At 38.0% G+C, this 17,113-nt stretch overlaps 1 protein-coding gene across 1 annotated transcript in view; it reads right to left on the reverse strand.

Annotated features, from left to right (window-relative positions):
- Positions 1-17,113, reverse strand: part of PHEX (phosphate regulating endopeptidase X-linked) — a 167,665-nt gene that overhangs the window by 20,984 nt on the left and 129,568 nt on the right. The window contains exon 16 of the mRNA XM_010998806.3: positions 2,286-2,340. Within this exon, the coding sequence (XP_010997108.1) occupies positions 2,286-2,340 (55 nt within the window). The remainder of the gene's footprint in view (positions 1-2,285; positions 2,341-17,113) is intronic.

Here is a 17,113-nt window from a genome sequence, read left to right on the forward strand (position 1 = left end):
CACTAGACTGTGATTCCCATCTCTCCAGCATCTCCGTATTTCCAATGCAGAATGCCCAAAAGATGCTTAATAACTATTCAGTGAATGGGTATCTTAAGAGGATGAATGGCTTCAATACAAACACAGAACTCTTAGGGGAAAAAAAAACAAGTTTCTCTTCCACTCAGCATAAAGTTGAACTAACAGACACTAATATTGGCTAAGTGTCTATGATTTTGACTTCTGTATCAGGAAATCATCTCATGGACCCAATAAACAAATTCACTGAACCAATAACTTCAAAATCTAACCAGAATATGTCCAAGTCTCCAGGTATATAACCACAGTAATAGAAGCTCAGTTAAATTGCTAATGATAATTAGAATCAAAGAATTCTAGGACTTTTTAGTGTGAAGCAAGCTTAGAGAATATTTAGCCTCAACCTTTAATTTTATGGAAATATATATATAAATTTCTAATCATAACAATAGAGAAAATTGACTACAAATATCTGAACACTAATGAAAACTATGCAGCTGAAACCTAGTATGATATTAATGGATTTGGTGACTATAAACTGAGAATTTTCATTTAAGCTAATGATGGTGCTCCCCTATCTTAGGCTCTATCAGTGCCTGCTCCTGTCCCTCGGCACTCATCATTTTCAAGCACATCAATGCCAGCAACTGAAACTAGTTGCCTGAGGGCTTTTTTGGGCCACCAAAGCCCACTCAGCCTAGGTTGGTCAATGCCAGGGAGTTAATACACCTGGTGGCAGCCCTCAATCAATGATGTAAAGTGAGTTGGAAGATAAATGTCCCAGCTCCATTGCCCCTGAGGCAGCATCACGCTGAAGCACGTTCTACAATCCCCCAGCAGGACTAAGCACCAGTGGCCAACAGTGATAACTGACTTTTAAAAGAAAATGTGGAGAAGAAGGCAGAAGACAAGAGTCAGAAGGAGATGTGACTAAGGATGAATGGTCAGAAAAACATAACTGCAAGTTTCGAAGATGAAGGAAGAGGGCCTTGAGCCATGGAATGTGGGTCACTTCTAGAAGCCAGAAAAGGCAAGGATGCTTCCCTACAGCTTCCAGAAAGAAAGGTATCCCTGCCAACACCCTGTGTTTAGCCCAGTGAGACCTAGGTTGGACTTCTGGCCTACAGAACTATAAGCTAATAAACTGACGTTGTTTTAAGCCACTAACTTTGTGCTAATTCATTATGGCAGTCACAGAAAATGTATACGACACAATTTAAGAGACGGTTTCCTCCTCTCCCCGTCTCACTTCCCAACTCCCCTACTGGCGTTTTCTGGTGTCTCCTCCCAAAAGAACTACTTGCATTTGAATCCTTGTTACAGTATCTACTTCTGGGGAAGCCCAAATCAAAACCCTGCCACCGTATCTCTCTTATTTATATATGTATGTGATCCTCTGTCTTTTTAACCCTCATAATCATACCGAAATTGTCATTTATACAAACCAAAACACAAGAGACTACTAAAATCAAGATTAAATTTTCTGTGCATTAAAGCACCAGAGCAAGCAAAGGCACATAATAAAAGTAATGATATTACTGAAAATGAACATTATCAGAATTCTCATTATATATAAATTCTGAACTACATAAGTCTATAATCTCTTGCTATTAATGGCCTTTAAACTGATATTCCTAAGTCCAGACACTGCCACTTTTTGACCTACTGTTACCCAGGTTATACTCCTACAGACAAATTTAACTATCTCCACTTACTCAAAAACTTCAGTGCTTTCTCCTGTCTGATGTCCAGGCTTCTTACCTGGCATCCAGAGCCCTCCAATATCAAACATCGACATTCTTTTCCAGACTTCTTTTCTACTACTTCCCTTCATATACTGCCTGGATCAGTCAAACTAGCTTCTTTGCTATTCTAAAAGCAATTTTCTTTCCTTTTCTCACATTGTTTCTTCCATCTGGACTGGCTTTAGACCCATCACCATCAACTCAAATCCCAATGATCCTTCAGGGTCCAAGTATTTGCAGTATGAGTCAATGCATAAATGAATAAATGCATAAAAAATGAAAGCTACCTGTGTATAAGTTGGCTCTCCTGTCTAGTCATACAGCCTGGTAACAAGACTCAGAAAATCGATACCTAAAACAGTCAGAGTGGGGCCAACCCCACTCCAGGTTCCATGCCCTCTTTCTGCTAAATAACCACTGGCTTTTTTTTTTTTTTTGACTTTATATTCTATATTCTACCGAAGTAGCATGTTCTTCCTTACTTGTTTCTTTATTAACTGGTTTCTTTATTAGTTTACTTACCGAGGATACTCTGTTCCCCAAAAGAAAGGCTTCTGGAGCTCTCCTGCTGGAAATCCTGGGAGAAAGACAAACAAACAAAATTAGAAGGGATACAGAGATTTATTTGATGATAAGGGTCGGGTTCCAGCTTTAGCCTTGAAGTTTCAAAGGTCAATTTGAAAGGTAGTTCTCATGAAGCTGGGAGCCCTGTAAGAGATCCAACAGTCTCTAAGATGATATTAATTCAACTGAGTTTGAAATAAGTGCATTACATCAGTTTCAAGGATACCATTTTGCATGGATACACTATGGGCAGTGTCCAGCCTGCTGTGAACTGGGTTCCTTCATACACAGCACATGCAAGAGGCTTACAGCTGTCTAGCAGCTTCTCTGATGCAGAAAGGGCCAGCTTTATGGGCGTACAACCTGTGCAGTCACACAGGGCCCCCCAAGCAGAAGGACCTTGCACTTGATTTAATGGTCTGCTGTCACTGTCTCGAAACTCTTAATGATTTTATCTTTGAATGTGATTTTGGGAGTGGAGAACAAGGGGACAGGGAAGTACGAATGTGAGCAAAGGAGCCATGCACCACATTCCTGCCCTTGGTTCCTATCATACCCCATTCGCACACAGTGTCCACGATGCTCCCAGGAACACAAAACCCCAGTAGACCCCCAGTGTGCGTGAGTTCAGCAAGACTCAAGGAGAGTACGAGGTAAGCATGCTTCATCTAGGACTGAACAGATGACAGCCCCATGAGGACTCTTTCTGTCAGAGCCAGAATTTACTGTGATCACCAAAAGGCAGTAGTGGCATTCTAAGAAACATGAGTGACCAAGAAACTCTGTCATAGTCCTTCTTATTCCTATTATGTCCTTGTACTAGTCAACCACATATACTGAAAAGTATGACAAAGAAAGAAAGGGAAAGGTAGGGCTACCCAGAGTTTCTTCCCCTTTCTGTCCTTCCTTACTCATTATAGTAAGCCAAAAGTAGAGTGCTGGTAGAATGTACACATAGTAAGAAGTGGAATAAAAACAGCTGAATTCGTTTTATGCAGTGTTTCCCCTGTTATGGTTAGAACAAAGTACATATGCACATACAAGCCAGAAAATACAAACTATAATTTTGATGATTCCACATATAAGTTAAAAGTTCTTACGTTCATATTTAAAACTGGCATTGTACAATATCAAGATGAATGGTATAGCAGCACTACATACAACAGCCAAGACATGGAAGCAACCTAAATGTTCATCAACAGATAACTGGATAAAGAAGTTGCGGTATATTTCTACAATGGAATACCATTCAGCCATAAAAAAGAATAAAATAATGCCATTTGCAGCAACATGGACAGAACTGGAGAATGTCATTCTAAGTGAAGTAAGCCAAAAAGAGAAAGAAAAATACCATATGATATCATTCATATGTAGAATCCAAAAAAAGAAAGAAAGAGGACACTAATGAACTAATCTACAAAACAGAAAGACTCACAGAAATAATAAACAATCTTACGGTTACTGGGAAAAGGAGGGTGGGAAGGGATAAATTGGGAGTTTGAGATTTGCAAATGTTAACCACTATATATAAAAATAGATTAAAAAACAAATTTCTTATGTATAGCACAGGGAACTATATTCAATATCTTGAAAAAGAATATGAAAATGAATATATGTATGTATATGCATGACTAGGACATTATGCAGTACACCAGAGATTTACACGTTGTAACTGACTATACTTTAATTTAAAAAAAGATGAGTGGTAATATTGTGTCGATGATTCAAAATTGCAATTTTTCTTACAACTTAAAATAGTAGTGAATAGCAAATTAAAAATCCCATGACAAGTCTAGAGAAAGAGAGGTCATGGAACACAGAACAAAGCTTTATATTTTAGCCCCTTTACAGCACTTTTTCCTGCTTTCTGAATAAGGGGGTCCCCATATTTTCATTTTGCTCCTGGCCCTGCGAATTACATAGCTGGCCCTGAATACAGACAAGTGGAGAAATCCCTCGCTTTGCTTCATCACTGAATTCACCACTAAATTTTGTACCCTGGCATTGATCCAAGGATCAATACAAGAGATCACAACTGAGAATGCAAAGAATACTAAGAATACTACCCTCCAGGACAGGATACCACGAGAAGTGCAGGTAGAAAAGCATGTTCTTAATTCAGAAATGAAATATTAATTCTATGTAATTCATATATACATTCTTTACATTTTCTTAATAAAATCATAGTTTGAGATTTCAAGGTGCAAAAACCTAACTGCAAAACAGAGACAGGTCCAGCTAGCAGTGCTCTGTTCCTTCACACAAAGGAAGATGCATCTGCCTCTGAAGGAGCAATGTCATACTAATCTTCATAATTTCCACATTTTCTTAAATATCTTTGGCATCTTTATATCAATATTCCATCCTCTTTTTGGTAATTACTCTTAGTAAGTCATTCTGAATTGGATATATATGCAAATATATCTTACACATATATGCAAATCAGTGTTTATATGAAAACTCTCTCACACAATATTTTATCAAAAGCCATGATATTTCCTAATAAGAACAATGATCATAAACCAATGTGATTTAATTATTAAATCACTACGGCTTTCCTGCTTGGTTGTGCCCAGCTGGAAGCATTTATGCCCACTGCCAAGCCCTTTACAGGAAAACATCTGACATCTGCACGAGTCTCCATTTCTGCCGCTGCTGCTGTTGGAGACCCAGACTCGCTGGGCGCAGCCATCACACTCCCCGATCAGCTGTATCTTCACAGCTTGTCAGGGCCATGGAACCCAATACTGATCAACAGAAGAATCTGATGCCCTTAGGGCCGTTTTGCTGAAGTGAATGGATTAACAGTTTAAGCTGCATTTTTGGAGATGTCAACTGGCGAGAGTGATAGATCAAGTTCCAACAGGGCCAACTCAGTATCTTATCTCATAAAGCGGGTGAATTCTATTTGGCAAAGGCAGAAGAGCAAAATAATTAAATAAATGGAAAGGGGATTCTTTTTCTTTTTCTCTCCCTTTTTCATAGGCTTTTAAAAATCTTTTCTTGCATATCCATTTTATTTCCTTTTCTCTCCATTTCAGCACTGCCTCACTACCTGTTTCACACTTTTCAAGCCCCCTTTTCTTAGAATATTTATGGCAGGCATTCCTTACAGTGTAAATGTGTGTGTGTACATACACAGACACATCTGTAAGAATATGAGAGACAGGCAGGGAGAGGGAGGATAGAGAAATTTAACTATTGGATTGACCAAAATTAATAAATTTAATAATAGGTAATATTGACCAGGGTGTAGGAAGCCTGTTAGTGGGAGTGTAAACATTGCAGGCACTTTGGAGAGCCATTTAGTCATCTCTTAATGCTTTAAATGTCATTTAAAAAAATGAGTAAGTATGTGCTGATAATGAAAAGGCTCTAAGAGATTCTATTAAGCAAAAAAAAAAAGTTAAGTGAAAAAACAGCATTCAGTCGTGAATGGGTCCTTTTATGTGTACTAGATGTGTAAATGTATGTATAGGTACATAGAGCCAGTCTGCTATAACACTTGTATTGAAAAGGCAAATTTGTTCCAACGTGATTGATATATTAGAGAAAAGGATGGGACATAATGCCAATTTCACATTTGCATGTGCGCAATTTTGTCCATGAGAAATTCTAGATGAAAGCAAAAAACTGCACCCAAATAAACTGAGCCCCATAGGAATACACAAAACGCATACATTCCAACATGGACCGGCTACCTCTGTCCAAGTGTTAGAAGCCATACCCCGCAGCTTCTGGTGTTAAAATTTTCCTTCCAATTTCAGATAAACATACTTTCACCGCTGCAAAGTAACTCACAAGCTATAAGACCTCAGACATCAACCTCCCCAAGCAAATTACAGGTCTTCTCAAGGGAAAGCACCATATTTACCGTAGCATTTATGTATTTACCAATTTAACATGGGTAAAACCATGCTATCGTTTTTATTAGGCTCCTAGCTTTTGTCTTCATAAAGTTTTTGATTGCTGTGTCCCTAACCCCATTTCTCCCATAAGCCTTGTGGCTTTTATTGCACAGTCTGGCATAGTGCTGTGATGTTTAGGAACACATATGTTATGTTATAGCAAAACTGACTATATATGTACACGTATGCATCTATGAGTACATGGACACACATACATTCCTGCCAGTGGTTCTCAAATTTTGTCATGCATCAGAATCACCTGGAGGACTTATTGAAATATAGATTGCTGGGTCTCACTGTCAGAATTTCTAAGTCAGTAGGTCCAGAGAGGTGGCTACAAATTTGCACCTCTAGCAAGTTCCCTTGTGATGCTAATGCTGCTGGTCTGGGAACCACACTTTAAGAACCACTGTCCAATCACAGTCTCACACACACTGTGGACTCATGGTGAAATGTGTTTATTGCTGCATTGCTGTAACTGAGAAAAGTGTGCAACAATCTAGATGTTCAACAAGAGGAGAATGACTTAATGATGGTATAACCATATTATGGACTGCAGTGTAGCAAATGGAAAGAAAGAGGTAGGTCTTCATATTCTATCATGGGAAAACCTCCAAGAGATGCTGTTGGAATAAAGCAAGGTACAGACATAGATATATAAATACTATTTATATTTTTAAAATAAGTACCCTATCAGTGTGAGTATATGTATGAAAATTTACAGAAAAGGTCTGTAAAATATATATCAAAGTGATCATAGTGGTTACTTACCTCTTAGAGATTACTGGGATTTGGGGTGGTGGGTGATTAAAGGGGTTTTGGACATTAATGTTTTAGATTTTGACTAATCAAAGGTAATCAACTCGTGTAATTAAAATGAACTCTTTTAGAAATAAACATGTGTATTGCAGAAAATTCTTCTAAAGGCTATCCAAAAATGGTTTACAGTTAACTAAGCTTTGATAGTAGTATTCTGCTTTTGCATCTGTCGACACCAGCAAACTTCATTCCTATTTTGAGCTAAAATACAGATTGTGGCTATGTAACCCTAAAGGCTAAAATTCTGACAAAAAAATAAATATTGGTATCTATATGTTATAAGAACCTCGTCATTTGTTAGTAAAGAATTCTCTTTCAAATCTGCACGTAGGAAAATCACAAGGCCTGCCTTTGGTTTTTTACTGGGGTCAGCCTTTAACTTTTATTGGAGTTTCTCTTAACTCTCGTATCAACGGCCATTGAGTAACCTACTTGGATTCTCAGCAAAATGCTGACCATAAAAGACAGAGTGCTTTTATTAGGAGACAACTGTCAAAGAACTGATCACATTCAGTGGGTCAGGTTCAACTATTTGACCTTTAAAATCATAAAGTTATATCCTAACTGTAGCTACAACTTTTCAGAAAAAGTTGAATGCCTCAATGTACCTGAATTTCAGTATCCATTTTATTAGTGTAAAATCACACTAATTAGGCTTTTTGGTATAGTCAACTATAGAGAAAAAAACAAAATTAGCCCATTATCCCACAGCTCAGACCTAATAAAGCAAACATAACCCTCAGGGACAGCAAATTCAAACTATGTAGAGACATGAACAAAAAGTAGTAATTTCCCCTTCTTCCTACCCCTCTCCCCCGAACTTGGAACTTTCCACTACAAGTTGCATAGTTAGCTTCAGATATGTACCCAAATGTCGCCTTCCCTAGTGTTTTTTAAAGGAAAGAGGTGTTAGTCTACCCCCCCTTTCTTGCTTTATATCTCACCATAACACCACCATCTATGATATTCTACATTTTACTTATTCTTTATAAATTATTGCCTGTCTTTCCCTAACTGGAATGCAAGCTCCATGACAAAAGAACTTTTATTTATTTTTACTGTTCTTTCACTGCAGTATCTCCAGAGCTAGAACAATGCCTGGCATGTGGTAAGCACTCAATAAATATTTGTTGAGTGAATGGAATCTGCACTTTGTGAAACTCTAAGGGGTGACTGGGGTTAAGCATTACCTATAAATTATGAGTGTGTGCTGTTAGCCAAAGTCTAAAATATTACACGATACTATTAGTGCCACCAATGTGCTACTTCTTGAAGTTCCCACATTCAATACCAGAATGGAAATACATTCCATTACTCAAGTTCTGGTTTTCATTTTCCTTCTAGAGTAGGGACTCTGTTGGTTTCATTCCCTTGCATTCACGCAGAACTAGTACAGTTTTGAGGTTGGCACATTTTTTTTTTCCAGTAAATTTTCAATCACAATGCAGGTATTAAGAAGATTAACAGCCCTGCCCAGCTCCCTGCAAGTTCCATCACCCCATGTCCTCTTAGCTCTGCTTACCATCAAGGAATAAAAGTAGGATGTTGCCCTTTTTATGGTTATGGCATATGCTAAAAAGAGAAAATCAGGCAAAGTACTGATTTAGATCAGAGTCCTTTGGTCCTAACAATATTAAACAAACATAATCTCTTTTCCCTACATTCTCTGTATGCTTCCATGTAATTGCCACATTAATTTTAAGTTCCATACACATAAGTGTATGGTTCAGCAAAGTTATCACATGGCAAATATTCAGAAAGCATTACTTTCCAAAGTTTTGTTATTAGGAAGTTGGGTTGGGGGAGGGCTATACCGATGCTTACAAATGGTGATTATTTTAAGACAACTATAGTCAGCCTGGCACATCATTTTCTGTTGTTCCCACGCTTGGTCAGATTTAACAAAATGGGAGGCCTTCAACTTTCACTACAGGTCTTCCAAACCCAGACCACCTGCTTCTTCCCATTCTCCACATCAAACTTTTATAAATTTACTAATATCCTCCAGTTCAAACTTGGTTGGGTGAACTAGATACAAAGGGCTAACTGTAAAGTACAAGGCATCTTAAATTCCATCTAAATTTGGGAGCAGTTCATTCTTAAATTCAATCACTCTCTTGACTCCTTTGAATAAATTAGCATGATTGAATTTGTTCAGTTAGTATCCCTCCAGCAGCCTTGGGGGCAGAAGTGGCACAGCCAGAAGCAAATGACAAAGTAAACTCAGTCCAAAAGAGGGGAAATTCTAAAGGAGAATCCAATGGGCTTGAGAATGTAAAGACCAAAGTGCACACTCAACTGTTTAATTAAATCTGCTTCCATATCTGCTGTAGGTGCTTTCTCCAGAGATGCTTGAGTTTTCCACTGAGTATATATCTGTGTTTTCTTTCACGGTGGGTATTTGTGATATTTTAATTCATGGGCTGACTATATCAATACACTGTATTGTATTATCAGCTTTGTCAGATAACACGACGTTCAGTCTTTCGCATGGATTTATTTATGTGGATTTATTTATTTATAAATGTGACTTTATTCTAGTAAATGTCATGACAGTTATTTTCAAGTCATAAGTGTATGCTTATATTACTGAACTAATCCATTTATCAAACCACATCCCAGGACTTAATGGTGATGCATCATCTTAGCATTATTACACTTCTTGTTGAGATTCACTTGTAGTTACTTCTGCTGACTTACTTGACTATCTTACTTGTCCTGTGCAATAGCTCCAAGTTCTGTAGTTCACTAAGTGAACATATTTTATGACCTTAATTTGGGAGATGTTAATATATTTAAATACCATTATAAAAACTACTGGAAATAGTTTGGTTTGGTTATGATGATGCAATTTCCATACATAACCACTGCCCAGTAACATTTACTGAGCACCCTGGTGTTCCAAGCCACACAGGTAAGCTTTGAACATACAAATGTCCTCAAAGAAACTACAATCCAGTGAGGGGAAAAGGATGTGACCAGAAAAATAAATTTGATTTTGCAAAATCTAAAGAGGAAGGTGAACTGATACCAAAGCTCTCTAAAATGTGTTTTTAATTGAAGTATGTCTTAAACTCAGTAAAGAAATACTAGATACATGGGAGTAGATGCATAGGCATGTTTTAGGAAAGGGGTTATCTACACACATGTCTATGCTAATGGGCAAAACATTTGTAAGGTCAGGGGGAGTCTAGAGTTTTCAACAAGCCTCCAGGTTATTCTGGTACATTCTAGTTGAGACCCACTGACTTAGATCAGGATAAGGAGTCTCAACCCCAACTGTACATTAGAATCCCTTGGGGAGCTTTTCTAAATTTTCCCATGTCCAAGCCCCTGCCTCAGACTTATCAAGCCACAATGCCCAGGATGGAGCCCTGAGCATCAGTATGTTTTAAAAGCTCCCCAGGTTACTCTAACATGCAAACAAGTTCAGTTGGTTTAGGAGAGATAAGAAACTGCTTATATTTAACTTAGCTGATGTATATAAATCAGCCCTCCTGTCTCATTCTCCTCTTTTTACTGCTCCTCAGCACTGTGCTTGTAACATATGATTAGATATTTTATTATAATTTTGTAGACAATTCTTTCAAAAGTGAAACTTCACATGGCTTATAAATTATGATTGTATAAAAAGACAAAAATAGTTTTAATTGCAACTGCTTTGGAAAATCCAAGATGAATGCTCACTCTAAGAGAGAATGAGTGTTACATCTTACTCAGGATTAGTTCTTATAATCAGATAAGCCGGATACCATTCTTCTAGAATCTAGGAGGCCATCAGTTGGGACATGGCAATTGCTGCAATTACAAAGCACTTTTGGTTATGTTTTTTGCTGTAAAGGGATTTCATTGTCAAAACTGCTAAGATTAATAGTGGCTTTTTTTTTCAATTTGGCATCTTGCAGTAGTTTGGTGAATGCCAACCCTCCCCTTTCCAGAAAATATCAAGTTCTAACAGCTGTGACTCATGTCAAGGGATTCAGCAAGATGCCTTAGCCATCTGCTGGTTTCCTGCAGGTAACCTCCTGCCACCGTATCTATCAGCCTAGAACTGACAAGCAGAAAGCAGCTTCTAAATTCTCCCCTCCGTTTTGAAACCTTCTCTTCTGGTCCTTCTATTTTTTTTTCCTGCCATAATTACCTCCAGGCTGCAACAAAGAAAGCCTCCTCTTCTTTACCATGGTGACCAACCACTCCTGCTCACCCGGGCCTGAGGGGGCTCCTGGGATATGAAGCTTTCAGTGCTAAAATCAGAACAGTCCCAGGCAAACCAGGAAGAGTTAGTCTCCTTACCTTTATCCAACCAAGCTTGACCTCTTTTGCATTTGCTGCATTTTCATAGCTCAGCAGTTCTCAAACTTCAGCATCAAGCAGAGGTTTGATGGTTAAAATCTTTCTAAAACATAAATTGTTGGGCTGACCCCCAGAGTTTCTGATTCCATAGATGAGGGGTGGGACCAGGTAATGCCCATTTATCACAAGTGATGCTGATGCTGCTGACCCAGGAGCCACACTTTGAGAACTACTGCTAAAGTTCAACATCTGACAAAGGAAACACGAACTTCCTCTAACTATGAAGCTCAGTATCTCATATTCTACTCATGTGCCAACAGGTCCTTTCATACATAAAACTGCTCTGCTAGGTATTTAAAACTGATACTAGAGGTAGTGATGTTCAGTCCAGGCCTGGGAGAACAGCAGATGCTAAACCAATGCTTGCATGGGGTCACTGATTCAAATCTGGCTGTGAGATAATGGTTTCAAGAATGAAAATGTGACTCACGTGTTGCCCTTATCAACTAGACAAAAAAAACAAAAACAAAAACAAAACACCTGAAGTCTCATATTCACCTCCTCCAAGAGTATCTTTATATTGCATAACTCAATAAAAGAAAACCATCTCATCTACTGTTACCAGAAATATAAACTGGATGATCACCTCAATAGATGCAGAAAAAACATTTGATAAAATTCAAGGTTCATCATGATAAAAACTGTTACCAAAGTGGGCATAGAGGGAACACAGCTCAACATTAAAAAAGCTACTTACAGCAAAGCCAAAGCCATCATAATACTCAATGGTGAAAAGTTTAAAGCCTTCCCATTAAAATCTGAAACAAGACAAGGATACTTACTCTCACCACTTCTATTCAACAAAGTACTAGAAGTCCTAGCCATAACTATCAGACATGAAAAAGAAAAGGGATCAAAACTGGAAGAGAAGTGGTAAAATTGTCATTATATGCACTATGTTACTATATATAGTATAGGATATATATTCTATATATAGTATCATTTATTATATATACATATACTATATATATATACATGATATATGTGTGTGTGTGTATATATCTATATATATCTTTATCTATATCTATATATATATATCTCCTCCATAGTGGCTGCACCAATTTACATTCCCACCAGCAGTGTAGGAAGGGTCCTTTTTCTATATATATTCTACATATAGTATCATGTATGATACTATATATAGAAAACCCTAAAGACTCCACACAGAAACTACTAGGGTTGATAAACGAATTCCACAGGGTAGCAGGATACAAGATTAACATACAGAAATCTTTTGCATTTCTTTATACTAACAAGGAAATATCAGAAAAGTAAAGTAAAAAAAAAATCCCTTTTAAAATTACAGCAAAAAAATAAAATACTCAGGAATAAATCTGACCAAGGAGGTGGAAGACTTATATACAGTGAACTACAAAACACTGATTAGGAAATTAAAGATGATTTAAAGAAATGGAAAGCTATTCCATGCTCTTGGATTGGAAAAATTAATATTGTTAAAATGGCCATGAGACCCAAACCAATGTACAGATTTAATGTGATCCCGATCAAATTACCCAGGACATTTTTCACAGAACTGTAACAAATAATCCTAAAATTTAGATGGAATCACAAAAGCAATACTGAAGAAAAAGAACAAAGTTGGAGGAATAACCCTCCCAGACTTCAGACAATATTGCAGAGCTACAGTAATCAAAACAGCATGGTACTGGCATAAAAACAGATGCATGGATCAATGGAACAGAGAGTCCAGAAATAAACCCACAGACTTACGGTCAATAATCTTCAACAAAGGAGGCAAGAATATACAACAGAGAAAAAATAGTCTCTTCAATAGGTGGTGTTGGGAAAGCTGGACAGTCACATGTAAATCAATGAAGTTAGAACCCTCCCTCACACCATACACAAAAATAAACTCCAAACGGCTTAAAGACTTAAACATAAGACACCATAAACCTCCTATAATAGAACATAGGCAAAACACTCTCTGATATAAATTGCAGCAATGTTCCCTGAGGGCAGTCTACCAAGGCAATAGAAATAAAAGAAAAAATAAACACATGGAAACTAATTAAACTTACAAGCTTTTGCACAACAAAGGAAACTATAAACAAAATGAAAAGACAACCTACGGACTGGGAGAAAGTCTTTGCAAATGATGAGACTGACAAGGGCTTAATTTCTAGAATACACAAACAGCTCATGCAACCTAATATGAAAAAACAAACAACCTAATCCAAAAATGGGCAGAAGACCTAAACAAACATTTATCCAATGAAGACACAGATAAAATACTTAATATCACTAATTATCAGAGAAATGAAAATCAAAACTACAATAAGGCATCATCTCACACCAGTCAGAATGGTCATCATTAAAATGTCCACAAATGATAAATGCTGGAAAGGGTGTAGAGAAAAAGGAACCCTCCTAAACTGTTGGTAGGAATGTAAATTGGTGCAGCCACTATGGAGGACAGTACGGAGATTCCTCAAAAAACTAAAACAGACTTATCATATGACCCAGCAATCCCAATCCTCGGCAGATATTTGGGGGAAAATATAATTTGAAAAGACATGCACCCCAGTGTTCACAGCAGGGCTATTTACAATAGCCAAGACATGGAAACAACCCAAATGGTCATTGACAGATGAGTGGATAAAGAAGATGTTACCTACATATACACACACACACACACACACTGGGATACTATTCAGCCATAAAAAATAATAAAATAATGCCATTTGCAGCAACATGGATTTACCTGGAGATTGTCATTCTAAGTGAAGCCAGAAAGAGAAAGGAAAATATCATATGATATTGCTTATATGTGGAATCTTAAAAAAAAAAAAAAAGGACACAAATGAACTTATCTACAAAACAGACATAGAAAACAAACTTATGGTTACCAGGAGGTAAAGGGGGTGGGAAGGGATAAATCGGGAATATGAAATTTGCACCTCTTGGGGAGTGATGGAAATGTTAGCTATCTTGATTGTGGTGGTGATTTTATTTGCATTTACATCTATCAAAATTCATCAAATTGTACATCTCAAATATGTGTATTTCACTGTATAGGAATCATACCACAATAAAGGTGTTAAAAATAAATAAAATTTTAAAAAGAAAAAAAATGTCCTCAAATGACAAATGTTGGACAGGGTGCGGAGAAAAGGGAACCCTCCTATACTGCTGGTGGGAATGTAGTTTGGTGCAGCCATTATGGAAAACAGTGTGGAGATTCCTTAAAAAACTAAAAACAGACTTACCATATGATCCAGCAATCCCACTCCTGGCCATATATCCGGAGAAAACTCTAATTTGAAAAGATACGTGCACCCCAATGTTCAAAGTAACACTATTTACAAAAGCCAAGATGTGAAAGCAACCTAAATGTCCATCGACAGATGACTGGATAAAGAAGATGTGGTTTATATACACACAGTGGAATACTAATCAGTCATAAAAAAAGAATGAAATAATGCCATTTGCAGCAAAATGGATGGACCTGGAGATCATCATACTAAGTGAAGTAAGCCAGAAAGAGAAAGAAAAATATCATATAGTATCACTTATATGTGGAATCTTAAAAAAAGACACAAATCAACTTATTTACAAAACAGATAGAGACTCACAAACATAGAAAAGAAACTTACAGTTATTGGGGTTGGGGGGAGAGGGGCAGAGGGATAAACTGGGTGTTCAGTGTTCAGGATTTGCAGATAATAAATACTATATTTAAAATACATAAACAACAAAGTTCTTCTGATTAGTACAGGGAGCTATATTCAATATCTTGTAATGGCCTGTAATGAAAAGGAATATGTATGTATAAATGAATCACTTTGCTATACACCAGAAATTAACACAACATTGTAAACCGACTATACTTCAATTTTAAAAATCACATTTATTAAAAAAAAAAAGACTAAGATCAAGGAAGCGAAACTGAAGTTTTTTGCCTCCCCAAAAAAACTATACTAGTTCCCTACAGCCTGTCCCTCCACGTGGCTAACAAGGCCCTCATCTACTACTTCTCCATCTCATCTCCCATCATGCCTTCTTCCCCTGCTCCACATGTGGTCTGTGCCCCAGCAACTGTGACCATCTCACTATCTGATCCTGCTCTATGCTCTGCTGTGTCTGTTGCCTTTGCACCAGGCAGTACTTTTTCTGCATGTCTCAACCTATGTTCTTTGCCTACAGAATTTTTCCCTTTCCAAACCCACTCAAATGCCACTTTCACTGTGAAGCCAATGTTGACTCCCCCAGGTAATGACCCCTGCCCTGTGTCTTCCAGGATGCACTGCACACCCTTCTGTTGCACACTCACCATGATGTCTTAGAAATGACTGGTAACAAGTCTGTCTCTCCCCATTCCTCAAAAGCAAGACTCTTTACAGCAAAGATTTACTGACTACCTACTGCAAACCAGTCTCTCTTCCAGGCACTTTATATACATTATCACCTTTAATCTTCATGACAACCCTATAGGATAGCCATTACTATTATCTCTATTTTGTAGATAACTGAACTGAGGCTTAAATATGCTAAGTAACCCGCCCACGGTTGCAAGTCACTAGTCAGGATTCAAAATCAAAGCCCATACCCTAAACAACTACACCTTACCATATTATAAACCCTAGCACTGAACTCAGTACCTGGTAAGCTGCAATGTCTGCGTAACTCATCTCCTGCTATATGACAAAGTAGCCCAAAACATAGTGACTCAAAACAATAAACAATTACTATATCAGAGTTTCTCTGGGTCAGGAATTTGGAAACAGCTTATTCGGGTGGTCTGTCTCAGGGTCTGTTGTGAGGCTGCTGTCAAGCTATCAGCCTGCGCTGCAATCATCTGAAGGCTTGGCCGGACTGGAGGATCTCCTTCCAAGATGCCATGCTTGTATGGCGCTAGTCACGGGCAGGAGGCTCAGTTCCTCACATGTGGACCCCTCCACCAGCTTCCTGAGTGCCCTCCTGACACCGTTGCTGGCTTCCGCCAGAGTACACAACCCAAGAGAGCAAGGTTCTTCAGAAGCCACTATGTCTTTTATGACCTAGCCTCAGAAGTCATATTCCATCATGTCCACTGAATCCTACTAGTTACAGAAGTCAGCCTGATCCAGTGTTGGAGGGGGCTATACAGGGTGTAAACACCAGGAGGTGAGAATCACTGGGAACTCTATAAATATTAACTGAATAAGTAGAAAAAATAAGAATTGCTCTGAGTGTCAGGGTCTCTTCTAGATAATGAGAAGTTTGCAATTGGTGGCCACTGAAGTTTCCTTCTTTCCAGCTCCAAAACTATAGGAGACTTTTCAAACTGTCCCCAAAAGAGAATGTCAAGTGGATTCAGGGATTTAATTTCATTAAATTCCAGTAGAGGCCCCAGGCAAGTGAGTATTTGCCAACTCGGCTCCCACTTTATGGTTTTAGGCAGAGTCTGCAAACTATGAGAAATTCTCCTAGCCTGAAACACAGTTATTTCCTTAACAGCAAAACAAGTCTATGTTTGATTTCAGGATTAATTCTCTAGTTTCATGCCAGCATAAGCCCAGCCTCCGGACAAAGGCTTAACTTCTGTGGCAGAGTGTCTGTGATTAAACTGAGGCAACTAAATCCCTTGCATATAAGAGCAAAGACAATAAAATCATTGGTTTTAGCCCTTAGACCTTGCTTGTTTTCAAGCCAAGGGTTTATTTGTTTAAAGTAATTCCTTAATATAATTTGAGACGTATGAAGATC

This window comes from Camelus dromedarius, chromosome X, assembly GCF_036321535.1.
Source record: "Camelus dromedarius isolate mCamDro1 chromosome X, mCamDro1.pat, whole genome shotgun sequence".
In the NCBI taxonomy this organism is placed as follows: Eukaryota; Metazoa; Chordata; class Mammalia; order Artiodactyla; family Camelidae; genus Camelus; species Camelus dromedarius.